Genomic DNA, 27,050 nt, shown 5'->3' on the forward strand with positions numbered 1-27,050 from the left:
AGTCCTGCTTTATTTTCAAATGTATGTCTGAAAAGATATCATGACACTATATGCATCAATTCATTCCAAAATAAATAATTAAGCAGCCCCGTGTCATTAAAGTGTTCTGAGATTTCAATATCACATGAGATAATAGAATATTAACTGACTAATGAGTCCTTGAATCAGTCCAGGGGCAGGGACTAGGCATAGACAGGGAGGATTTACATCTTAGCCAGTCATTCTGGACGATGTGTCTGCTAAATGACTTAGATGCATTGTGATGTACAAAAACTAAATTAACTGGTCAATTATTGTGAGAAAAACAACACCATTCTCATATGATATTGCAAAAAACATTCTCAGGGAAAATCTAAGACATCACACAATCTATTTGTATTGTCTACTTTGAGTAAACTAAACCCTATGTGCAATTTATTTACTCTTTATAAAGTATACTACAAAATAAGTGTGCACTGTTGCATCCATCATTCAGTTGTGCTAGTTAGTCTGAAATGAAACCACAGATGTGTTGGCGAGCACTGTAGCACTGCTCAGGTGTTGCACAGCTAATTAAGCTAGGTTAATGATGTGTTGACGATTTTGAGTGTTATCTGAAGAGATAGATGTCGCAATACCATACATCAGAGTTAGGCCACATGACAGAAGGCTGATTCAAACATGAAAGCAAATGAAGGGGCTGATACTGTTCCAGTCCAGAGGATACATGTTCCTACTTTTCATGTGGAGTTAAAATGCATTGTTATTCTCCCACTACTGATAATGTTGGTGAAATAGTGGCTTTGGGTCATAGGTCTCCTTTTTGTTGTGTTCTTATTGTTTTTAGAGCACAGTGTCCTTATTGTTCTAGAGCACAGATTTGTAGGAATACTTTGTGTATTGTTTCTCTAACACATCCTATCTATATAAAATATGTATATTTTTCTTACATTGTAATATATTAGCAGGGGATTTGACACCTGATTTGTATTGATTTATACCTGATACCTATACCTCTATTGCCAATAGAGAACATAATAAAGGTGAAATTAAAACAGGCCAGCATGCTTCTATAGAGCACGGTAACAGACATGCTTTTACACATTCACTCACACAGTAGGCTACACAACAAGGAGATGACTTCATTAAAACGTTTTTTTATTTTATTCAGTGGGCGCAACTTTGTTAAACATCTTCAACATTTTGCTTTTGATCTCCTTGGTTCTAAAACAGTATACAAAAGGATTTACAAGAGAGGGCCCGAGAATAGCCCCGATCATCAAGCCATGACGCTCTTCCAAGGTCAGCACCACACCTAGCCTGGTCAAGACTATACGTACAAATAAAGGAACGTAATAACACACTACCACTATCAAGTGACTGAAGCAAGTACTGTACATCTTCTTCTTGTCGTTCTTGGAGGACATTTTAACCATAGCAAATATGATCCATATGTAGGACAGGCAAATAGAACAGAAAGTGCCAAACAGGAGAAAGAAGGTGATAATGGTTATCATATTAAAATAGTAGCTAGGATTGACACAAGTGGCTCTCACTAACGCAGCATAATCACAGAAGGTGTATTTGAGGGTTGAGTGGCAGTAAGGGAGAGATAACACAGTGGCAGGCATAACAGCCACAAAAGCACAGGCAACCAACCACAGAGCACCGGTCAGAACCAGAGTACGAACATTGGTGAGGATACTTTGATACCTCAGGGGATTAGAGATTGCAATCAAACGATCAAAAGCCATGACAGAGATAGCAAACATCTCCATTACGCCACCCAGGTGGAAAACAAACATCTGAATGAAACATGACACATAAGCTATGGCTTTATCACCAGCTACCAGCACACCAATCATAGTTGGACAGGCACTGGAGCTGTACAGCATATCAACTACAGCAAGGTTGCAAATCAGAAGATACATTGGCTTGTGCAAACGCTTATCATGAAGGATAAAACATATATTTGCCAAATTAGAAAGCATGACTAGGAGATAGATACACAGAATTACAATCCCCACTGTCAGAGGTCTGTCAAGTGTGTCAAAACCACCGATGACAAATTGATGTATTATTTTGCCAGAGACATTTCCCAAGGACATATTCCACTGTCCCTCGAAGGTCCAAACAGCTACAAGGGAAAAAAATAGGTGTCATTCAACCAGACTTATGAACATGCACTTCTTACACCATTATGACCGCTGCTTTACTGAATATCTGCTCTAAATCAAAATTACAACATTTAAGCACCAAAAGCTTTAAGCACATTCTCAATTTTCATTCTCTTATGTTTCTTAACTTTCAAATCAGAAAAAAAGTGGTCATGAATTAAATATACTCAAAACAATGAGAAAGCAATGCACAGCAAACTAAAAATAATGCTATGATTGATTATATTGAATTGTGATAATCTCTTCAAACAGAATCATGATTTTTACATAAAGTATCATGATCCTGTTGTAATATACTACTCATTGAATGTTTTCATATCAACAATCCTGATGCTATCAGGATACTGCATGTATAGCCACACAGTGAGATGATACATGATACCACACAGTGAAATGATGCAGTTCTACATCTGAACATCTAAGACACCTACATCCTTCCTTTGGATGAGCTCACCTGGAGATCCAATGGCTATCCTCTCTATGATGGCATGGGATATTTATACATGGTTGGTTCACCTAAGAACCTCCTGGGTAGAGACCCAACAACCAACCATATCCTTGATATCAAACTGAGATTATAATATATCTACATAATAATCATGTCCCTTGCGTCCAAAGCAGGGACATGGATGGATATGTCCCTAATGAAAAAGGAAAATACTAGGCTTTCAGGTTTTGCTGAACCAAACTTTTCTGAATGATTGGAATATGATGTTACTAAAGGTTTTACACATGCTAGTTGGACTGGCCAAACCTGCCTAAATGACTACCGACCCGTAGCACACACGGCTGTAGCCATAAAGTGCTTTGAAAGGTTGGTCATGGCTTACATCAACACCATTATCCCAGAAACCCTAGACCCAGTCCAACTTGCATACCACCCCAACAGATCCACAGATGATGCTATCTCTATTGCACTCCATACTGCCCTTTTACACATGGACAAAAGGAACACCTATGTGAGAATGTGATTCATAGTGCCCTCAAAGCTCATCAATAAGTTAATGACCCTGGGACTAAACACCTCCTTCTGCAACTGGATCCTGAACTTCCTGACGAGCCGCCCCCCAGGTGGTAAGAGTAGGTAACAACACATCCACCACACTGATCCTCAACACAGGGGCCACTCAGGGCTGCATGCTCAATCCCCTCCTGTATTCCCTGTTCACTCATGATTGCACGGCCAGGCACGTCTCCAACTCAATCATCAAGTTTGCCGATGACACAACAGTGGTAGGCCTGATCACAGGCAACGACGAGACAGCCAATAGGGAGGAGGTCAAAGACCTGACTGTGATGCCAGGAAAACAACATCTCCCTCAACGTGATCAAGACAAATGAGATGATTGTGGACGACAGTGAAAGGAGGAAGGAGCACACCCCCATTCTCATGGACAGGGCTGTAGTGGAGCAGGTTGAGAGCTTCAAGTTCCTTGGTGTCCACGTCACCAACAAACAAACATGGTCCAAGCACACCAAGACAGTCGTGAAGAGGGCACAACAAAACCTATTCCCCCTCAGGAGAACGAAAAGATTTGGCATCGGTCCTCAGATCCTGCACCATCGAGAACATCCTGGGTTGCATCACTGCCTGGTGTCGTGACATTGTATTAGTTAATGATGCTCATCGAATGATTACAAGTTTCTAATCGCGTGATTAACTGAATCAAGCAATTATTAACTCATTAACCTGGGGCACCATGGGAAAACTAGTTTTTATTGAGTTTATTTTTCCCAAATTAACTCAAAGAATATCAGAATATCGATTTTACAACAGCTGCTAATTAACCAGTTGCCTCTACCAATCTCGTTCTGAACGTCGTATAGCCCGTGAATCTGCACGGACCCGGGTCTCACCAATGAGTTTGACCACACCAATCTTAGTCGAATATTTATTTACTAAAAAGTTCAAATGATAAAAGATACTTAGACAAAACACATTATAGGCTATTGATTAGAACTTAGTATAACGGGCCAACACACTATGGCGCGTTACCCAAAATGGGGATTTCAACGAGAGATAAAAGTACACGAGAGAAATATACATTTGGGTGAATTTGTCAGCTATGCTATTCTAACCCTAGCCTTGCCCCATACTGCCCGCTCTTATGGGTCAGAATATAATGATGTAATTACGTGGGGATGATCTCCGAGGATTCTCTGCGTGGACCGTTTAGGGGACCGTTCAGCTGCTCAATGACGCATTTCTCCTGCGCACCTCTCCGATCGTCCTCCCGATGTCGGTGTCCTTTTGGCTTAGGAGTCTGTTCCCTCACCCTTGCTATGGAAGGGGTCTTCTGAGGACAGACAGCTCTGTAGCTCAGAGCTCACAGGATAGGAATGAAACCTTTTAGATACCACGAGTCGCTGGGATTGGACGCAAAGGGGGTCCGGCTTGAATTCACCCGCTTAGACACAGCTACTCATCCGTAGCTTGGGTAGAAAAGGATTTCTTTGTCTTCAAACTTGCGTTGCGTTTTGAGTTTGTTGACTTTTTAGACCGTGCCTGCAACTTGGGTCACGTAGTCTTCTCTGTAAATTCTATACTCACAGGTTTTATACACTTGGGTCAGAAGTGGGCGTAACCGCCTTATAGGGCAGTTCTCTGGGTGTATCAAGTTAATGAGGCAAGGTCTAGATTTTACTCTGACCCAATTTTAGACATCTAACTTAACATTTCATCTTTACCAAAACATTCCCTTTGATTTGGACATTTTCCACACAGTGTACAATGTATAAACATCAAACATACTAGGAAAACTTCACGTTACAATATCTATTAACCTTTAATAACAAAACAAAAATGACATACATTTTCATATTCCGTCTATCATCATGACCACCATTGTGGCTAACGGAAAACATTGTTCCTGTTACGGTTTTCTTCCTGGGAAGGAGAGGACCAAAATGCAGCGTAGTTATGGTTGAACATCTTTAATAAAATATAATGACGTGAACAATATACATATACAAAACAGGAAAATGTGGAAATCAAGAAACAGTCCCTAACTGGTGCAAAACACAGAGACAGGAAACAAAATCACCCACAAAATACCCAAAGAATATGGGTGCCTAAATATGCCCCCCCCCCCTAATACATTTTGGGGGCTGACTCTCGGGCTTCCATCCGCGCCGCCGTACTGCCTCCTCATACCAGCGCCTCTCTGCATTCGCTGCCTCCAGCTCTTCTTTGGGGCGGCGATATTCTCCTGGCTGTGCCCAGGGTCCTTTACCGTCAAATTCATCCTCCCATGTCCATTCCTCTTTGCGCAGCTCCTGCTACCGCTGCCTGTCACCACACCGCTTGGTCCTGTTGTGGTGGGTGATTCTGTTACGGTTTTCTTCCCGGGAAGGAGAGGAGGACCAAAATGCAGCGTGGTTATGGTTGAACATCTTTAATAAAGATGATAACGTGAACAATATACATATACAAAACAAGAAAACATGGAAAAGCCGAAACAGTCCTAACTGGTGCAAAACACAGAGACAGGAAACAATCACCCACAAAATACCAAAAGAATATGGCTGCCTAAATATGGTTCCCAATCAGAGACAATGATAAACACCTGCCTCTGATTGAGAACCACTCTAGGCAACCATAGACGTATCTAGAATACTACACTGAACACAACCCCATCAATCTACAAAATCCCTAGACAAGACAAACACAAAATCACCCATGTCACACCCTGGCCTAACCACAGTAATAAAGAACACACAAAATACTAAGGCCAGGGTGTGACAGTTCCCAAGTCCCTTTATTTCATGTTTAATGTTCTGAGGCTGGTTCTCCATAGTAACAGGACAAAGGATTTTGTCTGTGGCCTGAGATTTACCAGGGGCGTGAGGGGTCATAAAAACCCCACATCTTCAGACCCTAGATCTCTCCACCTCTGTTGGGGTTGAGAGATAATCTGTAGGGTTGTGGTCTCCTGTAACCTGACCTGATCAGGACAGTCATGACACTGGTATGGCAACTGCTCGGCCTCCGACCGAAAAGCACTACAGAGGGTAGTGCGTACGGCCCAGTATGTCTCTGGGGCCAAGCTTCCTGCCATCCAGAACCTCTATGCCAGGCGGTGTCAGAGGAAGTCCCTAAAAATTGTCAAAGACTCCAGCCACCCTAGTCATAGATTGTTCTCTCTACTACCTCTACTAGGAAGCGGTACCGGAGCACCAAGTCTAGGTCCAAGAGCCCCTCGCACATTGACTCTGTAACAGGTATCCCCTGTATATAGCCTCGCTATTGTTATTTTATTGCTGCTCTTTAATAACTTGTTACTTTTATTTATTTTGTTTGGTATTTCTCTTAACTGTATTGTTGGTTAAGGGCTTGTAAGCAAACATTTCAATGTAATGTTGTATTCGGCGCATGTGACAAATACCATTTGATTTGATGTTACATTTGACCAGAGCCATACATTTAGGGAGTTGGGCCATTGAGGCAGAGATGTTTTTTTCTCCCTATTCACAGTTATGGTCTAGTTAAGGGGTGGTTGCCATGTTTCTAAATATAGTAACAATAAAATGATAAATGACTTACTATAAAATTTCACCTTTCTTATGACTAAAACAAATATGATCATATTTAGTGACAGTACAAACTTTGCCTCATTCCATATAACTGACGACAGATATTTTTCTGCCAAACAGTCGTTTGAATGACTTCAGACTCGTTACAACCTCATCTTTATGCACAAAGTGACCGAGAGAAAGCTGTCGTGTTTCAAATCTACCAAATTAACTTCCGTCTGAGAATATCACAGAAAGATGAGACCACGATTGCTGAAATTGCTTGCCACCCCTTTCATATGCCCTCCCCCAGACTGTGCTCTATTGATCAGAGGTAGAGAAAACACATTTCTTTTGTCTGGATAACCCAGAGAATGTGACATGTCACTCCCTATGCAAAATATGAGGTTTGAAACATGACACTTCAAGTCAGCTGACAGAGTGGTAGCAGAGATCAGGCAGATGGGTCTTTCTGGCATGATAAGGCACCGGACCCCGACCCTGTGACCTTCACAGAACGCTTTGTACATCCAAATTTCAGTCGGAACCGGACTACCAAGATGGGCCGGCCCAGTTTTCTGATTAGGTGAAATGAGCTCACGCAAACTCATATTCAAAGTCAAACGCGACATCAGCAAAGAGAGCTGCTCAGACTGTCATCAGTTAGACAGTAAAGATCATGGAGTGTTAAAAATGGAAAGGGTGACTATAAATGTAGGAAGAGCACATTCTCCCTCATAACTTTCTATATTTTGGAGGCTAAAACCATGATTTGGTCAAACATTGAAGTGCATTTTCTTCATAATTCCTGTAATGAACATGTCTGCCCTGTGCCTGTACCCTCGCTGGGGGCTGCTGCTGTGATGAGCGAGCCACTCTCCTCTCCTTTCCTCCCACATACTTGAGAGATAATGCACTCTGATTGTATTACATTTCAAAATGCAATTGAGTGAAAAACATAGCTTTGGAAGGTCCGTCTCCTTGTCCCTGTCGAAGAGAGAAGGGTCTCTGCCATAGAATTAGGAATTGGAATACTAGAATGGACATGACCCTTTGTATGGTGGTATAAAAGGTATGCCATTTTGGTAAGGGAGTTGGTCAACCCATACAATCTGTTCTATGATTTGTTGAGTCAAATCAATTGATATTACAAAAAAGACATTCCATTGCTTGAGCCACATCAGTTAGCATGAATTAAAGGAACATTCTACATTACTTTGGAAATCCAGCTTCAGTTGATAGAACATTCTAAAATACCATGGAAATTATTGGCAAATCACAATACCAGGCAACCATTGTGAATGTACCCTTGAAATGACCAGTCAAATTACCAGGGTTAGAGCTTCCAAGCCTTCTCCATTCGTTCTAGTTGTATGGGTCAAATTAAATCAATTGTTATTTGTCACATGCTCCGAATAAAACAGGTGTAGACCTTACCGTGAAATGCTTACTTACAATACCAACCATGGTCAGCCAGTACTGTGATAAGATATTGTGGAAAACAATACATTTGGAGATTGTCTGCACTGTGTTTGTTACATAGCCAGATAGTTTTAGAGAAATGATTCAATTTTCGCTTAGGTCCCCCAAAAAGCTAGGTCAGGCTCTGACTGCATACATACTGTACTGTCTTTTGTGGGTACTTAGACCCACTGCGGCCCCTCATGATGAGTTCTGATTTATTTGGGCCCCCACCCATAACAAAGTTGCCCATACCTTTGTCTAGAATGAACATTATGATGAATTTATTTGACACTTCTAAATTCTATGGCAGCCATGTTAGCGCCCCATTAACATTACATGAGGAATATTTAAACAATGCTATATATCTTACGGTGGAACTAACAGTGTTTTAACGACTTTGCAGATTTCAAAACCAACTTTATAAGAGGTTTTAAAAATAGGTTCTACAATGGCATACAGTAAGGCACTGTTGGCAGAATATATGGATGCAGTTCAATGCATGATTAATATAATTTACCAATAAAATGTCTTGGTAGTCCAAGAAATATTACAATCAGGTTGTAAATCACAGCTGGCCTAGTATATTGTTTGCTGCCACCACCCATTCGGGTTGCAGCGTTTCAGTTTCAATTACTTAATATTTTAAACAAAAACAGACCACTTTAACTAAGGCTGGGAATGTCAATACAATCAAACTATTCATAGGTTGCAGCTCTGTCACTCAGTCGCGTCATGCCATTGTTATGAATGTTCTCAAGCCGCCCTCTATTGGCGGCGCCATAGCAGTGCCCTAAAGCAGTGAGAAACCCAGTCATTCTGGATGGAGGCTAACTACTGTGTAGTCTAAATTACACTATTGTCACGTTCTGACCTTTATTTTCTGTGTTTTGTGTTTAGTTAGTATGGTCAGGGCGTGAGTTGGGTGGGTAGTCTATGTTTGTTTTTCTATGTTTTGGTTATTTCGATGTTTCGGCCTAGTATGGTTCTCAATCAGAGGCAGGTGTCATTAGTTGTCTCTGATTGAGAATCATACTTAGGTGGCCTGGGTTTCACTGTGTGTTTGTGGGTGATTGTTTCCTGTCTCTGTGTGTGCACCAGATAGGACTGTAATTTGAGTTTTCACATTTCTTGTTTTGTTAGTTTGTTCATGTGTACCTTATAGCATTAAAAAAGTACCATGGAAAATTACCACGCCGCGTATTGGTCCTCTGATCCGTTTCGCCTCTCCTCTTCGGAAGAAGAGGAGGAAAAAACTCGTTACAGAAAGGGATGGGTGGTAATGGATGGTGAGAGTTCACTCGTTCTTTTGGGCAAATAGCATGTTGTCAGAATGAGGGCCTTTGACTCCCAAAATATCACTGTACGAATAGAGGATGAGCTAAATGATTCTCCAAGGACATAAATTGAATAATAATTTCAACAGATTGCTAGACAGGCTGTAGGCCTCTGCTCTGTGATGTGGTGTGTTTTGTTAAGTTCCTCTTCTACAAAATGCCAAGCAGCTTCAGGAATGTGATGGGAGCCTGCATACTGTCTGTTTCATTAACACACAATACAAACATGTTACATATGTAAATCAATTAGCTTAAACCGGAAAAAAATACATGTGTACTTTTTTTATTTATTGACTGTTGATGTCTATTTTACACGGGCTCAGTTCATGGTTACGGTGTCCATATTAGGAGAGCCAAAGTCCTGCCGAGATTGAGGCTGTCTTAATATGGACACCATACACGGTGTTGTTCCTACTGTTTATTCCTGGATGAGTCAAACTAGCAGATCTGTGTTAGAAGTCTTTATTAGCTATTAAACATTTGGATGCTATACTGGCCGTGTCATAATCGCTGGTCATCATTAACGCAAACCTACTCAGTACATTGTGTATGACTGAGAGGAGTCTGCAGTGTAAGTATGATGACTGTAGTAAGATTTAGTAGAATACAGAATCACCCACCACAATCGGACCAAGCGGCGTGGTAAAGGACAGCGGCGACAGCAGCAGCAGCATCAGCAACAGAGGCCACCATCACAGGACTCCTGGACATGGGAGCAGATACTGAACGGAGAGGGACCCTGGGCACGGGCTGGGAAAATCGCAGCCCCAAAGCAGAGCTGGAGGCAGCGAAAGCTGAGCGGCAGCAATATGAGGAGCCAGCACGGCAGTGCGACAGGTACGAGAGGCAGCCCCAAATTTTTTTTTTTTGGGGGGCACACGAGTGTGGTACTAAGCCAGGTAGCAGACCTGAGCTCACTCCTCGTGCTTATGATAAGCAGCGCATTACTGGTCAGGCACCGTGTTATGCGGTTGAGCGCACGGTGTCGCCAGTGCGTGTCCATAGCCCGGTGCGCTATAGGGCAGCCCCCGAGAGTGCCATGCGAGTGTGGGCATTGAGCCAGGGCGTATGGTGCCTGCTCAGCGGGTCTGGTCGCCGGTACGCAGTCTTGGTCCAGGTTATCCTGCGCCGGCTCTGCGTGCTGTGTCTCCGGGGCGCTGGGAGGGTGCAGTGCGTCCTCTGCCTGCGCTCCGCTCGTACCGGGCAACTGTGGGAGTGGAGCCTAGGGGAGAGGTGCGTGTAGTAAGCACTAGATCTCCCGTGCTTACCCACAGCCCGGTTCAACCTGTGCCTGCACTCTGGAGGGTCCGGGCTCGAGTAGTTGTCCAGCCTGGGGAAGTGGTGCCAGGTTGCGCACCAGAGCTCCAGTGCTCCCCACAGCCCGGTCTTTCAGGCTCCTCCTAACACCAAGCCTCCTGAAAGTCTCCCCAGCCTGGTAGTTCCTGTGGCAGCCCCACGCACCAGGCTGTCTCTCAGTCTCTCCCTGCAGGTGCTCCCGCCTGTCCGGCGCCGCTGCCGGAGCGTTCCGCCTGTCCGGCGCCACTGCAGAGCCTCCCGCCTGTCCGGGCGCCGCTGCCGGAGCCTCCCGCCTGTCCGGAGCCTCCCGCCTGTCCGGCGCCGCTGCCGGAGCCTCCCGCCTGTCCGGCGCCACTGCCGGAGCCTCCCGCCTGTCCGGCGCCGCTGCCGGAGCCTCCCGCCTGTCCGGCGCCGCTGCTGGAGCGTCCCGCCTGTCCGGCGCCGCTGCCTCCTGTAGCAGCTCCACGCACCAGGCTGTCTCTCTGTCTCCTCTCTGCAGGTGCTCCCGCCTGTCCGGCGCCGCTGCCGGAGCGTCCCGCCCATCCGGCGCCAGCGGAGCGTCCCGCCGGTCTGGCGCCGCTGCCGGAGCGTCCCGCCTGTCCGGCGCCGCTGCCGGAGCGCCCCGCCTGTCCAGCGTCCCGCCTGTCCGGCGCCGCTGCCGGAGCCTCCCGCCTGTCCGGCGCCGCTGCCGGAGCGTCCCGCCTGTCCGGCGCCGCTGCCGGAGCGTCCCGCCTGTCCGGCGCCACTGCCGGAGCCTCCAGCCTGTCCGGCGCCGCTGCCGGAGCCCCTCAGCCCAGAGGCGCCAGAGCCCCTCAGCCCAGAGGCGCCAGAGCCCCTCAGCCCAGAGGCGCCAGAGCCCCTGCCCCTCTGTCCAGAGCTTCTGCCCCTCTGTCCCGAGCTGCCCCTCTGTCCAGTGGGGTCATTGAGAGGGGTTGCCATGGTTCCTGTGGGCACAGAACCAGATGGTATGAACATCTTGGGCCTGGTTCTCTTTGCCATGGTGTTCGGTGTGGCACTGAGGAAGCTGGGAGAAGAGGGGGAGGAGCTCATACGCTTCTTCAACGCTTTCAATGAAGCCACCATGGTGCTGGTGTCCTGGATCATGTGGTACGTCCCGTTCGGCATCATGTTCCTGGTGGGAAGTAAGATAGTGGAGATGGAGGATGTGGTTCTGTTAATAAGGCGGACAAAGACAATCGTGAAGTGGGGTCCGCGTCCGCGCCAGAACCGCCACCGCGGACAGACGCCCACCCAGACCCTCCCCTATAGGTCAAGGTTTTGCGGCCGGAGTCCGCACCTTTAGGGGGTACTGTCACGTTCTGACCTTTATTTTCTGTGTTTTGTGTTTAGTTAGTATGGTCAGGGCGTGAGTTGGGTGGGTAGTCTATGTTTGTTTTTCTATGTTTTGGTTATTTCGATGTTTCGGCCTAGTATGGTTCTCAATCAGAGGCAGGTGTCATTAGTTGTCTCTGATTGAGAATCATACTTAGGTGGCCTGGGTTTCACTGTGTGTTTGTGGGTGATTGTTTCCTGTCTCTGTGTGTGCACCAGATAGGACTGTAATTTGAGTTTTCACATTTCTTGTTTTGTTAGTTTGTTCATGTGTACCTTATAGCATTAAAAAGTACCATGGAAAATTACCACGCCGCGTATTGGTCCTCTGATCCGTTTCGCCTCTCCTCTTCGGAAGAAGAGGAGGAAACTCGTTACAACTATTGTGCCTCGACATACGATGACATTGCTGAAGTAGTCAAATATTTAGGAGGAAACAACTTTTCCAGCATTATCATGTCGTCAAATTTATTTTAGACAGAAGGCAATGTTGTCATTAGCTTGCAAAGTTTGTAAAAAATAGCTAGCAATGCTAACGTTAGATAGCTCAAATCCAGTGGCTGCATCTACACTGCATCTAGAGGGCACGCAAGATAGCGGTCAGTGCAGAGACATTTTTGGGGGAATTATTGGAGTTATTGTATTGGAATACCTTACCCAAATATGACCATTTGGTCATTTCTAAGGTCATAAAACCCCGTATGAATATGGTTTAGTTTGTTTACCAAAGTAGCTGATTACTTTCTGCAAGTTATTCACCTCTAAAACTAAGTTTGCGACAATACTAGACAGCCGGATCAGCTAGCTAGCTCAAAAACTAGCTTGTCTACATGGAAACTTCCACAACCAAAAGAAAGGAAGTGGAGAAATTGTCATGTGAACAATTAACAGCAACAGATGGTATGGTATGGTTTTGGGTACTCCTCTTCAGAATTGGGGGGGGAAATACTACTATGGGTGATGAAAATGTGGTGAGCACGGACTACAATGCTCACAACTTGCAGTCCGCAGCACTCCAGTCAAGCCATAGGGAAAAAAGATGAGACGCCAAGAGGGTACAGTGGGGCAAAAAATGGTATTTAGTCAGCCACCAATTGTGCAAGTTCTCCCACTTAAAAAGATGAGAGAGGCCTGTAATTTTCATCATAGGTACACTTCAACTATGTCAGACAAAATGAGAAAAAAAATCAAGAAAATCACATTGTAGGATGTTTTATGAATTTATTTGCAAATTATGGTGGAAAATAAGTACTTGGTCAATAACAAAAGTTTCTCAATACTTTTTTATATACCCTTTGTTGGCAATGACAGAGGTCAAAAGTTTTCTGTAAGTCTTCACAAGGTTTTCACACACTGTTGCTGGTATTTTGGCCCATTCCTCCCTGCAGATCTCCTCTAGAGCAGTGATGTTTTGGGGCCGTTGCTGGGCAACACAGACTTTCAACTCCCTCCAAAGATTTTCTATGGGGTTGAGATCTGGAGACTGGCTAGGCCACTCCAGGACCTTGAAATGTTTCTTACGAAGCCACTCCTTCGTTGCTCGGGCGGTGTGTTTGGGATCATTGTCATGCTGAAAGACCCAGCCACGTTTCATTTCAATGCCCTTGCTGATGGAAGGAGGTTTTCACTCAAAATCTCACGATACATGGCCCCATTCATTCTTTCCTTTACACGGATCATTCGTTCTGGTCCCTTTGCTGAAAAACAGCCCCAAAGCATGATGTTTCCACCCCCATGCTTCACAGTAGGTATGGTGTTCTTTGGATGCAACTCAGCATTCTTTGTCCTCCAAACACGACGAGTTTAGTTTTTACCAAAAAGTTATATTTTGGTTTCATCTGACCATATGACATTCTTCCAATCTTCTTCTGGATCATCCAAATGCTCTCTAGCAAACTTCAAACGGGTCTGGACATGTACTGGCTTAAGCAGGGGGACATTACTGGCACTGCAGGATTTGAGTCCCTGGCGGCGTAGTGTGTTACTGACGGTAGGCTTTGTTACTTTGTTCCCAGCTCTCTGCAGGTCATTCACTAGGTCCCCCTGTGTGGTTCTGGGATTTTTGCTCACCGTTCTTGTGATCATTTTGACCCCACGAGGTGAGATGTTGCATGGAGCTCCAGATCAAGGGAGATTATCGGTGGTCTTGTATGTCTTCCATTTCCTAATAATTGCTCCCACAGTTTATTTCTTCAAACCAAGCTGCTTACCTATTGCAGATTCAGTCTTCCCAGCCTGGTGCAGGTCTATAATTTTGTTTCTGGTGTCCTTTGACAGCTCTTTGGTCTTGGCCATAGTGGAGTTTGGAGTGCGACTGTTTGAGGTTGTGGACAGGTGTCTTTTATACTGATAACAAGTTCAAACAGGTGCCATTAATACAGGTAACGAGTGGAGGATAGAGGAGCCTCTCAAAGAAGAAGTTACAGGTCTGTGAGAGCCAGAAATCTTGCTTGTTTGTAGGTGACCAAATACTTATTTTCCACCATAATTTGCAAATAAATTCATTAAAAAATCCTACAATGTGATTTTCTGGATTTTTTTTCCTCATTTTGTCTGTCATAGTTGAAGTGTACCTATGGGAGAACTTGCATAATTGGTGGCTGACTAAATACTTTTTTGCCCCCCTGTATGTCACGTCATAAGATGCAAAACAATATTGTAATGCTTTTGACAGCAAAGATAGATGAAAGGGCAAATGGGTTGGAGGACATGGTTAGGGAGAATACGATGAAAATTGAGGCCACGAAAAAATCTGTTATCTTTATCTTTGGAGAAGTGAAAACTTAAAAGTGACATGAAGAAAGTGGAAAATATCTGCCAGAGAAATGAACAGAATGTGGCTGCACTTGAGCAAAAGGTGAATGGGGTGGAGATATAGCATGGCAGGTGGAAACTGAGGCTCCGTAGAATTGCAGAGCAGGCCGGTGAGGACATAAAATGCAGCGTTGTTGACATCTGTGGAGCTGTCATTTCCAAATCAAAGGCCAAACTTCAGGAAAATGTGGACATCGTTCATCATTAGATATCATCCTGACCAACTTGCCCTCTAAATACACCTCTGATGTCTTCAACCAGAATCTCAGTGATCACTGCCTCATTGCCTGCGTGCGTAATGGGTCCCAGGCCAAACGACCACCCCTCATTACTGTCAATCGCTCCCTTAAACACTTCAGCGAGCAGGTGTTTCTAATCGACCTGGCCCGGGCATCCTGGAAGGATATTGACCTCATCCCGTCCGTATAGTATGCCTGTTTGCTCTTTCATTAAAAGTGCTTTCCTCACCATCTTAAATAAGCATGCCCCTTTCAAAAAATGTAGAACTAAGATCAGATATAGCCGTTGGTTCACCCCGGACTTGACTGGCCTTGACCAGCACAAAAACATAATGTGCAGTTCTGCATTAGCATCGAATAGCCCCCGCGATATGCCAGTTTTCAGGGAAGTCAGAAACCAATATACTAAGTCAGTTAGGTAAGCCTAGCTTTTTCAAACAGACATTTGTTAGCTTTTTCAAATATAAATGTACACCCTGTAGCACTAATTCCAAAAAGTTTTGGGACACTGTAAAGTCCATGGAGAATAAGAGCACCTCTGCCCACTGCACTGAGGCGAGGAAACACTGTCACCACGATAAATCTACACTAATCAATAATTTCAAGAAGCATTTTTCTACGGCTGGCCATGCTTTCCAACTGGCTACCCCTAACCTGGCCAACAGCTCAGCACCAACTTGCCTGAGCATCACCCTGCTTCTCCTTCACCCAAATCCAGACAGCTGATGATCTGAAAGAGCTGCAAAATCTGGATCGCTACAAATCAGCTGGGCAAGACAATCTGGACCCTCTCTTTCTAAAATGATCCGCCGAAATTGTTGCAACCCCTATTACTAGCCTGTTCAACCTCTCTTTCGTATCGTCCTTCGGGTACCCCCATATATTAGAATGCTGCCGGGGTCATCCCCCTTTTCAAAGGGGGAGACACTCTAGACCCAAACTGTTATAGATCTACATCCATCCTGCCCTGCCTTTCGAAAATCTTTGAAAGCCAAGTTAACAAACAGATCACTGACCATTTCGAATCCCACCAGTTCTCCACTATTCTATCTGGTTTCCGAGCTGGTCATGGGTGCACCTCAGCCACGCTCAAGGTCCTAAACGATATCATAACTGCCACCAATAAAAGACAGTATTGTGCAGCCGTCTTCAGGCTTTCGACTCTGTCAATCATTGCATTCTTATCGGCAGACTCAATATCCTTGGCTTCTCAAATGTCTGCCTCGCGTGGTTCACCAACTAGTAGTCTATCACAGTGCCATCCGTTTTGTCACCAAAGCCCCATATACTACCCACCACTGCGACCTGTACCCACTGGCTCCAGGTCATCTATAAGTCTTCGCTAGGTAAAGCCCCACCTTATCTCAGCTCACTGGTCACCATAGCAACACCCACCCATTGCACTCGCTCCAGCAGGTATATTTCACTGGTCCTCCCCAAAGCCAACAACTCCTTTGGCCGCATTCCCTTCCAGTTATCTGCTGCAAAGGACTGGAACGAATTGCAAAAATCACTGAAGCTGGAGACTTACATCTCCCTCACTAACTTTAAGCATCATCTATCAGAGCAGCTTACCGATCATTGCACCTGTACACAGCCCATCTCTAAATAGCCCACCCAACTAACTCATCCCCATATTGTTATTGTTTTGTTGTTGCTCTGTCTCTACTTGCACATCATCATCTGCACATCTATCATTCCAGTGTTTATGCTAATTTGCAATTATTTCGCCTCTATGGCCTATTTATTGCCTACCTCTCTACTCTTCTACATTTGCACACACTGTACATAGATTTTTCTATATTGTTATTTATGTGTAACTCGGTGTTGTTGTTTTTGTCGCACTACTTTGCTTTATCTTGGCCAGGTCAGAGTTGTAAATGATAACTTGTTCTCAACTGGCCTACCTGGTTAAATAAAGGTGTTCTCAACTGGCCTACCTGGTTAAATAAAGGTGTTCTCAACTAGCCTACCTGGTTAAATAAAGGTGGTCTCAACTGGCCTACCTGGTTAAATAAAGGTGAAATACATTATTAAAAGTTTGGGAAGACTCAAGGATCAAGACATGAGACCGAGGACAACCATCATCCGGTTCACCAACAGATCTACTCAGGATCTTCTCTGCGAGTTCTTCATCAAGCAGACATTTAGGTTCACTGGGGATCTGAGCTCAAAGTGACATGAGAGAAACTGTGGCCGATGGTGGCTGCAGCTCGAAAGGCAGGGAAAACATAATTTTGTTGTCAGTGCAAGAGTGTCCATCGATGGGAAAGAAATGCAGCCAAATCAGAACATTTGAGAGTCGAACTCGGACAGAACTGGTCAGGCCCGAAAACAGCCTAATTGCCAGGTGTAAAGCAGCCTTTCTCTGTAAAAATATTACACAAACACTTGAGTGAGAAAAGGTTGACCTGAGAACTGGTCAACGAAACACTAACTATGGGTGAATAACTGCTTATTGTAAAGTCTACTCAATGTCTCCCCTTTTGTGAGGAAGAATACTTTGGTAACTTTATGACCAGGATATCTTAGTTTTTTGTTGGAGAGGTTAATAATGGGATGGAAATCCTTTTGAGTTTCATATCCTTAGGGAAAGCTTATATTAGCATAACAAGGTTGGTTGAACTCCATGTCTTTATCTCTTTGTTCAATTCATGTCAGGGGTATTTGTAGTTTACTCAAACATAAGGTTATTTTCCTGTATTGCAAATGGTTGAATGCAGACTTTTACTTTCTACAAGAGACTCATGCTTGTTTTTCCGATCTAGCTTTTTGGAAAAATCAGTGGGGTAAGGCTATCTGGTTATCATATGGCAACAACCACTCTGCAAGTGTAACAGTTTTAAGAGGTATATTTAACGGAAAGGTCATCAGCAGTAAGATTCACCACTCTGGAGGTTGGTTCATTTCAACACTGAATTTCAACTGTGAAATGTTTTTTATTAGGGAATATATATGCATCCAACAACAAAGCAACAGGATATTATTTCAACAATTTGAAGAGATTAATAGAGTTATAAGTGTATTTCAGGATGTCAAAATTATCTTAGGTGGAGATTTTAATTCTGTATCTAATGTGATGATTGACAGATATCCCCCTCCTAACAGATCCAGCATTGTTAATCCTGAGTTTAATAACCTATGTCTTGGATTAGTCAATATTTGGAGATCTAAATATCCTGATAAAAGGGACTTCACTTGGAGTAACAAGGACATGTCCAGACAGTCAAGAATTGATGGGTGATTTCTAATTGGTTGATTTCTAATTTATTAGATAATACTGTTGTAAAGGTATCCATTGAACCATCAATTCTTACTGATCATAAAGTTATGTATTTATCTATAAATATCAATGGATCTGAAGTTAATTAACCAAATCGGAAATATTGGAAACTCAATAGTAGACTGTTGGAAGATGATAATTGCAAGATGGACGCCAGGATATTATACAAGACAATTGGAGGAACTCCCAACTATTTAAGTCTGTCACACATGCTCCCGCTCTCCCTCCCTGCGCACAAAGGCACCCCAACAGGCTCCCCAACCTTTCCCCATCACGTGCATCAGGGTATTATTGGACTCACCTGGACTCAATCACCTGTTTATTACCTCCCCTATATTAGTCAGTTCCCCTTCTCTGTTCTCCACTGCTGCATTAATGTTCTAATGTCGTTGTTACCCGTTTGCTGACGCTGTTCCTGTCTTGTTACCCGTTTGCTGACGCTGTTCCTGTCTTGTTACCCGTGTGCTGACGCTGTTCCTGTCTTGTTACCCGTGTGCTGACGCTGTTCCTGTCTTGTTACCCGTGTGCTGACGCTGTTCCTGTCTTGTTACCCGTGTGCTGACGCTGTTCCTGTCTTGTTACCCGTGTGCTGACGCTGTGCCTGTCTTGTTACCCGTGTGCTGACGCTGTTCCTGTCTTGTTACCCGTGTGCTGACGCTGTTCCTGTCTTGTTACCCGTGTGCTGACGCTGTGCCTGTCTTGTTACCCGTGTGCTGACGCTGTTCCTGTCTTGTTACCCGTGTGCTGACGCTGTTCCTGTCTTGTTACCCGTGTGCTGACGCTGTGCCTGTCTTGTTACCCGTGTGCTGACGCTGTTCCTGTCTTGTTACCCGTGTGCTGACGCTGTGCCTGTCTTCTTGTTACCCGTGTGCTGTTACCCGCTGTTCCTGTCTTGTTAACCGTGTGCTGACGCTGTTCCTTTTCCTGTCTTGTTACCCGTGTGCTGACGCTGTGCCTGTCTTGTTACCCGTGTGCTGACGCTGTTCCTGTCTTGTTACCCGTGTGCTGACGCTGTTCCTGTCTTGTTACCCGTGTGCTGACGCTGTTCCTGTCTTGTTACCCGTGTGCTGACGCTGTGCCTGTCTTGTTACCCGTGTGCTGACGCTGTTCCTGTCTTGTTACCCGTGTGCTGACGCTGTTCCTGTCTTGTTACCCGTGTGCTGACGCTGTTCCTGTCTTGTTACCCGTGTGCTGACGCTGTTCCTGTCTTGTTACCCGTGTGCTGACGCTGTTCCTGTCTTGTTACCCGTGTGCTGACGCTGTGCCTGTCTTGTTACCCGTGTGCTGACGCTGTTCCTGTCTTGTTACCCGTGTGCTGACGCTGTGCCTGTCTTGTTACCCGTGTGCTGACGCTGTTCCTGTCTTGTTACCCGTGTGCTGACGCTGTTCCTGTCTTGTTACCCGTGTGCTGACGCTGTTCCTGTCTTGTTACCCGTGTGCTGACGCTGTTCCTGTCTTGTTACATTTACTCGTAACACTTTCTTTATCTGGACGTTTACTTTTATCAATCTGAAGGTCCAGATGAGTTTATACCTCCCTTGCCTTAGATGTTCCTGTCAGTAACTAAAATGATACTAAATTATTTCACTTCATATGGCGGAATAAAGCTCATTATTTAAGAGAAGCAGTAATATGTAGCACCCAAGGTGAGGGAGGGTCGAATGCTCTGGATATTAAAAGCTCTAATATATATATAATATATAATTTTTTTCCCCACATAGGTATACAATCTGGAATAATAAAGACAAAAAATACAAAAAAAGTCTTTGTTTTTCCAGAACTGGTTAGACAACATTATCTCGGTTAAACAATTATTGAATAATGACTCTTGAGAATTCATAAGAACACACAATGTTACATTCACTCCTGAGGAGTATAAAATTGTTGTTAGAGCTGTCCCTAATGTTGCTTTTCTTTTAGGAGAATATAACAATATTCCAAGCGCAATTGTTGAGGATATTGCAGCCTCAATACAACAAGAAGGAATTTACATTTTAAACTATAAATGTAATAACATGTATATAAGAAAACTATGTCAAGATGTTACTATTCCCTCTGCTAAAATGTACTGGAATGCAGCCCTATAATTGTTTAACCTTTATTTAACTAGGCAAGTCAATAGCTATTACAAGTGAACTGGAACAAAGTCTTGTTGTTGTCTGGCAAATATTGTATCTAATAAGGTGAAAGTAGTATCATACAAACTCATTCATAGAATCTACCCTGTAAAGACCTTTATTATACACAGATTTAAAATAGCTATTGATAACATGTGTATTTTGTGGTTGTGACCCAGAAACTCTTGACCATTTATTTTGGGACTGTTCTGATGTCTGAAGATTCTGGAGTTAGAAGATTTTATTTTAAAATAAACTACTATTAATGTTAATCTGAGAGACTCTGATATTATGCTTTATTTTGATCCAAATGATATGGACCCTGATTTATATTTCATAGTTAAATGGTTTATTTTTCATGTAAGATTCTTTATCCATACAATGAAGTGAACAGAGAACAAATCCTCTTCACATTATTTAAGATAGAATTGAAATATTATTATCAAATTTAAAAAATGAAAATATATCTTGCCATGTAATGACACTGTCTGTTAGGTGTATGTACTATTGTTTGTATGTTTCTGTTTTTGTATTTGTTGTGTTCATAACATTTAAAAATGTTTAAAAAATAAAAAATAATAATAAAGTCAGATGCAGATCTAAAGCATCTAAAGTCAGATGCAGATCCAATCCACTCTAATGCACTTCTGATGAAATCTTAATCAGCGTTCATAGACAAATTATTCAGTAGAATGCTAAATCTGGCATCAGTCCAAAACAAACCTTAAAAACAATATTGTGACGAAATTTGCAACCCACGAATAGCGTGTTAACCCATAAGGATTATTTAATTAAATGAAAAACATATTTTAAGTTTAAATGTTACAACCTACAGCTACGTTTTTGATATTTGGAGTTAAAAACGTATTGATTAGGGTCACAGCATATTACGCACATCTGCAAGCATAGCAGCAAAGGCTGAACAAATTATTTAGCTATTTTGTTTCAGTATGTTAAAATGCTATATACTAATAATAAGTGGACATTATAAAATGCAATATTTGTTTTATTAAACAATGGCCAGTTTGGGTCACAGTTGTGTTTTTTTGTAAAAACAAATATTCTGTCTGGCCAGCGAATTGGTTGTGTTTATCAATATGGCTCGTGCTCTCTTATGTCAATCAAATGTACTTGTCATGGAGAAAATGGGTGGGCAGGCAGGCAAGTTCCGATTCAGTCGTCAAAACGTGGGTTGGACAAGCAGGCGTTGGCAGGCAAGCTGCAGAAGGACGAGCAGGCTACTATTCCCCATCATTCATCAGTGCAATTTTGACGGCCAATGAGCTGAAAAACGTTTGAGAGGGTTTATTTAATGTTCCCTGGTTAGATGTTAGCGCATCTTGCTCTGGCTAGCATTAGTTGTTGATCTTGATGTTGTTGATGTGCATAGGTAACTGAGGGGGAGAGAGTCTACCTTTTCTTGGTTATTTGATCAGTAGAATTATGAAGTTTCCTAATGTAAGAGGACTCCCATGGTATTTACATATTTGCAGAAATCAGTGGAGGCTGCTGAGGGGACGACAGCTCATGATAATGGCTGGAATGGAGTGAATGGAATGGAGTGAATGGAATGGAGTGAATGGAATGGAGTGAATGGAATGGAGTCAATGGACCCATAAACACTGTATGTGTTTGATACCTTTCCATTGACTCCATTCCAACCATTATTAATGACCCAGCCTTTGAACAGTTGCAACTGCCTGTAAACACTCCGGCCCTGGAAAGGACAGACGTAACGGTTTTCTTCCGTCGAAGGAGAGGACCAAAATGCAGCGTAGTTCGTGTTCAACATGTTTAATAAGACGATAACTTGAACACTGCACAAAATAACAACTGTGGCAAAACCCAAAACAGTCCTATCTGGTGCAGAGAACACAAAGACAGGAAACAACCACCCACAAACCCCAACACAGTCCTATCTGGTGCAGAGAACACAAAGACAGGAAACAACCACCCACAAACCCCAACACAGTCCTATCTGGTGCAGAGAACACAAAGACAGGAAACAACCACCCACAAACCAACACAGTCCTATCTGGTGCAGAGAACACAAAGACAGGAAACAACCACCCACAAACCCCAACACAGTCCTATCTGGTGCAGAGAACACAAAGACAGGAAACAACCACCCACAAACCAACACAGTCCTATCTGGTGCAGAGAACACAAAGACAGGAAACAACCACCCACAAACCAACACAGTCCTATCTGGTGCAGAGAACACAAAGACAGGAAACAACCACCCACAAACCCCAACACAGTCCTATCTGGTGCAGAGAACACAAAGACAGGAAACAACCACCCACAAACCCCAACACAGTCCTATCTGGTGCAGAGAACACAAAGACAGGAAACAACCACCCACAAACCCCAACACAGTCCTATCTGGTGCAGAGAACACAAAGACAGGAAACAACCACCCACAAACCCCAACACAGTCCTATCTGGTGCAGAGAACACAAAGACAGGAAACAACCACCCACAAACCCCAACACAGTCCTATCTGGTGCAGAGAACACAAAGACAGGAAACAACCACCCACAAACCCCAACACAGTCCTATCTGGTGCAGAGAACACAAAGACAGGAAACAACCACCCACAAACCCCAACACAGTCCTATCTGGTGCAGAGAACACAAAGACAGGAAACAACCACCCACAAACCCCAACACAGTCCTATCTGGTAACAGAGAACACAAAGACAGGAAACAACCACCCACAAACCCCAACACAGTCCTATCTGGTGCAGAGAACACAAAGACAGGAAACAACCACCCACAAACCCCAACACAGTCCTATCTGGTGCAGAGAACACAAAGACAGGAAACAACCACCCACAAACCCCAACACAGTCCTATCTGGTGCAGAGAACACAAAGACAGGAAACAACCACCCACAAACCCCAACACAGTCCTATCTGGTGCAGAGAACACAAAGACAGGAAACAACCACCCACAAACCCCAACACAGTCCTATCTGGTGCAGAGAACACAAAGACAGGAAACAACCACCCACAAACCCCAACACAGTCCTATCTGGTGCAGAGAACACAAAGACAGGAAACAACCACCCACAAACCCCAACACAGTCCTATCTGGTGCAGAGAACACAAAGACAGGAAACAACCACCCACAAACCCCAACACAGTCCTATCTGGTGCAGAGAACACAAAGATAGGAAACAACCACCCACAAACCCCAACACAGTCCTATCTGGTGCAGAGAACACAAAGACAGGAAACAACCACCCACAAACCCCAACACAGTTCTATCTGGTGCAGAGAACACAAAGACAGGAAACAACCACCCACAAACCAACACAGTCCTATCTGGTGCAGAGAACACAAAGACAGGAAACAACCACCCACAAACCCCAACACAAAACAAGCAACCTAAATATGGTTCCCAATCAGAGACAATGACTAACATCTGTCTCTGATTGAGAACCATATCAGGTCGTACATAGAAACTGAAAAACTAGAGACACAACATAGAATGCCCACCCAGCTCACGTCCTGACCAACATTAAAACATGGAAAACACAAAAGAACTATTATTTACTGCAGTGTCTATTAATTGTCCAAACACACGGCTGCTTTCCCACTCTATATTGCAATAGAATTTTCACAAATGTCTCACTATACGTCATTCTTAAACATTCTATGAATTTATGAAAAGGTCAAAATGACCATATCTAAACGCTCGCTTGTCAGAAAATGCAACAAAAATAATAATAATAAGTCATATTCTTCCTGGGTGTGTATATGAACAGATTTGAATGAAATGTCATGTTGCTAAAATGCTGTCAGTTCCACTTTGTCTAGAATTAGAACAATATTCAGAATTTGAATGTCACATTCGTCGTAATAATCGGACCAAGGTGCAGCGTGGTATGCGTACATTCTCTTTTATTGCATGAACACCGAACAAACCAACAAAAATAACAAACGAAACGTGAAGCTACACAAAATAGTGCTCACAGGCAACTACACATAGTCAAGATCCCACAAACATAAAAGGGAAATGGCTACCTAAATATGATCCCCAATCAGAGACAGCGATACACAGCTATCTCTGATTGGGAACCATATCAGGCCAACATAATATACAAAACCCCTAGAAGAACAACACTTGGGCGTGACATTGAAAAGTTGGCCCAGGTCTTAATACATGGCTCTGCATCTGACTAAATGGGGTGACCAAATACAGTCACTCTGTGGGCAGGCAGTCAATCCAGTCCGTACTCTCATGTCACATTTCATACATTTTGCATGGACACTAGGTTGATCATGTGAACATAAATAAATGAAATATATGTAATTTACCAGACACTTTTATCCAAAGCGACTTACAGTCATGAATGCATACATTTTATGTATGGGTGGAATTGAACCCACTACCCTGGCGTTACAAGCACCAACTGAGCTACAAAAGGAGCCCATTGTGGATAACCTACAGCTTTGAGAGGTATATTATGCCTCTACTTTTCATAAGAGTTTAGTGCTTTTGTGATTGTCATGCACCTATAGACCTTCAGTACTACTTGAAAAGTAGTCACTTAATTTTCTAGTTCCCTTAAAACTTCCTCTGATGATTTATCCAAACAAAATAGAAGAAATACTGCATATAAAACCTACGTTGCTACTGTGTCTAAGGGTAGATTGACATGTTGTTTCATGTTCTTGCAAGACACAGACGTTTGTTAGAAGTGTACATGATTCTCAGAGGCAACCCCTGTCTTTCAACAACATACAACAAATGAAGTCTTGAAGGATTACTGTCTAATTAGTGTCCCTCTCATACACTAAGTTCCCTTGTGTGTGATTAGTGTGTGTGTGTGTGTGTGTGTGTGTGTGTGTGTGTGTGTGTGTGTGTGTGTGTGTGTGTGTGTGTGTGTGTGTGTGTGTGTGTGTGTGTGTGTGTGTGTGTGTGTGTGTGTGTGTGTGTGTGTGTGTGTGTGTGTGTGTGTGTGTGTGTGCGCGCGTCTGTGTTTCTGTTTTGCTGTTATGATTCCACTATGCATGCGATAACAACTACATGTTGTCCATTTTTGTTTATCTAAAATGTTTTTATTCTAATGGTGTGTGTCTTCATTGCAATCACACCACAGACTTTCAACCAGTGTTGACACGCCCAAGAGTTCTCAAAAAATATTGTTTATATTTTGGGTCATAAAGAATTGTGCTAATTACGGAAGATTATACTGTATACTATGAAGTGAAAATAATATATTGCATTCTCTTTTTAAAAGTAATTTTTCATGTTGAAAGATAAGGTAACCAAATCATGGTGTTGGCCTTTTTCTACAGTAGCCAACTAGGGTTGCTTCCATAATGGTTATGAATGGGCTATGAAAGCTAATCATGAATGCTTATACACACACTTTGTTCTTTTGGTCTGTTTACACCTCAGAACAGTACACCCCAGAACAGTCTATGGGGCTGTTACCTAATTGAATAAATTATTAATGCTGGAACCCTCTGGGATGGTTTAAAAGACTGCTGCTCCTTTCTGTTCCTAGGGAATGTATAAATGCTTTACTAATGTCATTAGACAAGCTGGGCCTTGGGATTACAATATATTTTTGCGTTGACCCTTAATGATCCCCTGGAACAGCACTGTCTGTGAAAGGGTGACTACTCTAATGAATCACATGACAAAACCTACTCACAGATATTGAAAGGTTGAGAGAGAGGGGAGCTCAATGGAATACAATATTAAAAAGGTAGCAGCCTAAGTCATAATTTAAAAAACATAGTCACGACCAAAATGATTGGCACTCTTGATAAAGATGAGCAAAGAACTGAGCTACTGTACATTGTATGCAACAATAAAAATGAAAAACTATATTTATTTTATATTAATACAATTGCTCAGAGAAAAATATGTTAGTAAAAAAATATTTAAAAAGATATAGGTGTCACAATGATTGGCACCCGTGTTTTCAATACATTTACATTTACATTTAAGTCATTTAGCAGACGTGGTGCATCTTCCCCATGCGCGGATAACGGCACTTTGCCCTTTTCTATAATGTTTTATTTGATTGAATAACACATTTGGAGGGACCTTAGACCATTCCTCCTTGATATCCTTCGATCTGCGCTTATGGACTGCCCTCGTCAATTCAAAATACAGGTTTTCAATGGGGTTCAAGTCCTGAGACAGAAGGATATTGCAAAATGTTGATTTTTGTGGTCAATTAAACATTTAATTGTGGATCTTTATATCTGCTTGGGGATATTGTCTTGCTGGAAGAGTCACTTGCGGTCAAGTTTCTTTCAAGGCCAAACCCACCACTGGTGTGCCTGGCTGAAGAGATGTATTTTCATCTACTCTGACCATAGCACTAGGTTCCAATCCAAGTGGCAATGCTGTAACTCCAGGCATTTATATGTGTTGGTTGCTACCAATAAAGGCTTTTTTTAAGGCAAGCCTCCCGAACAAGCTTTCTCACTGTGCGTGTGCAGGCAAGCCTCCCGAACAAGCTTTCTCACTGTGCGT

General features: G+C 43.3%; 1 protein-coding gene across 1 annotated transcript; it reads right to left on the reverse strand.

Annotated features, from left to right (window-relative positions):
* Positions 1 to 1,120: 1,120 nt before the first annotated feature.
* On the reverse strand, positions 1,121 to 2,616 carry LOC118397577 (olfactory receptor 1M1-like). The gene is made up of 2 exons (XM_035792488.2): positions 2,588 to 2,616; positions 1,121 to 2,116 (listed from the first exon to the last, which is right to left on the reverse strand). Exon 2 carries the CDS (start codon positions 2,085 to 2,087, stop codon positions 1,143 to 1,145), a length of 945 nt encoding a protein of 314 aa, XP_035648381.1. The 5' UTR covers positions 2,088 to 2,116; positions 2,588 to 2,616; the 3' UTR covers positions 1,121 to 1,142.
* Positions 2,617 to 27,050: the final 24,434 nt, after the last annotated feature.

Source organism: Oncorhynchus keta, chromosome 18 (genome assembly GCF_023373465.1).
Source record: "Oncorhynchus keta strain PuntledgeMale-10-30-2019 chromosome 18, Oket_V2, whole genome shotgun sequence".
NCBI lineage: Eukaryota > Metazoa > Chordata > Actinopteri > Salmoniformes > Salmonidae > Oncorhynchus > Oncorhynchus keta.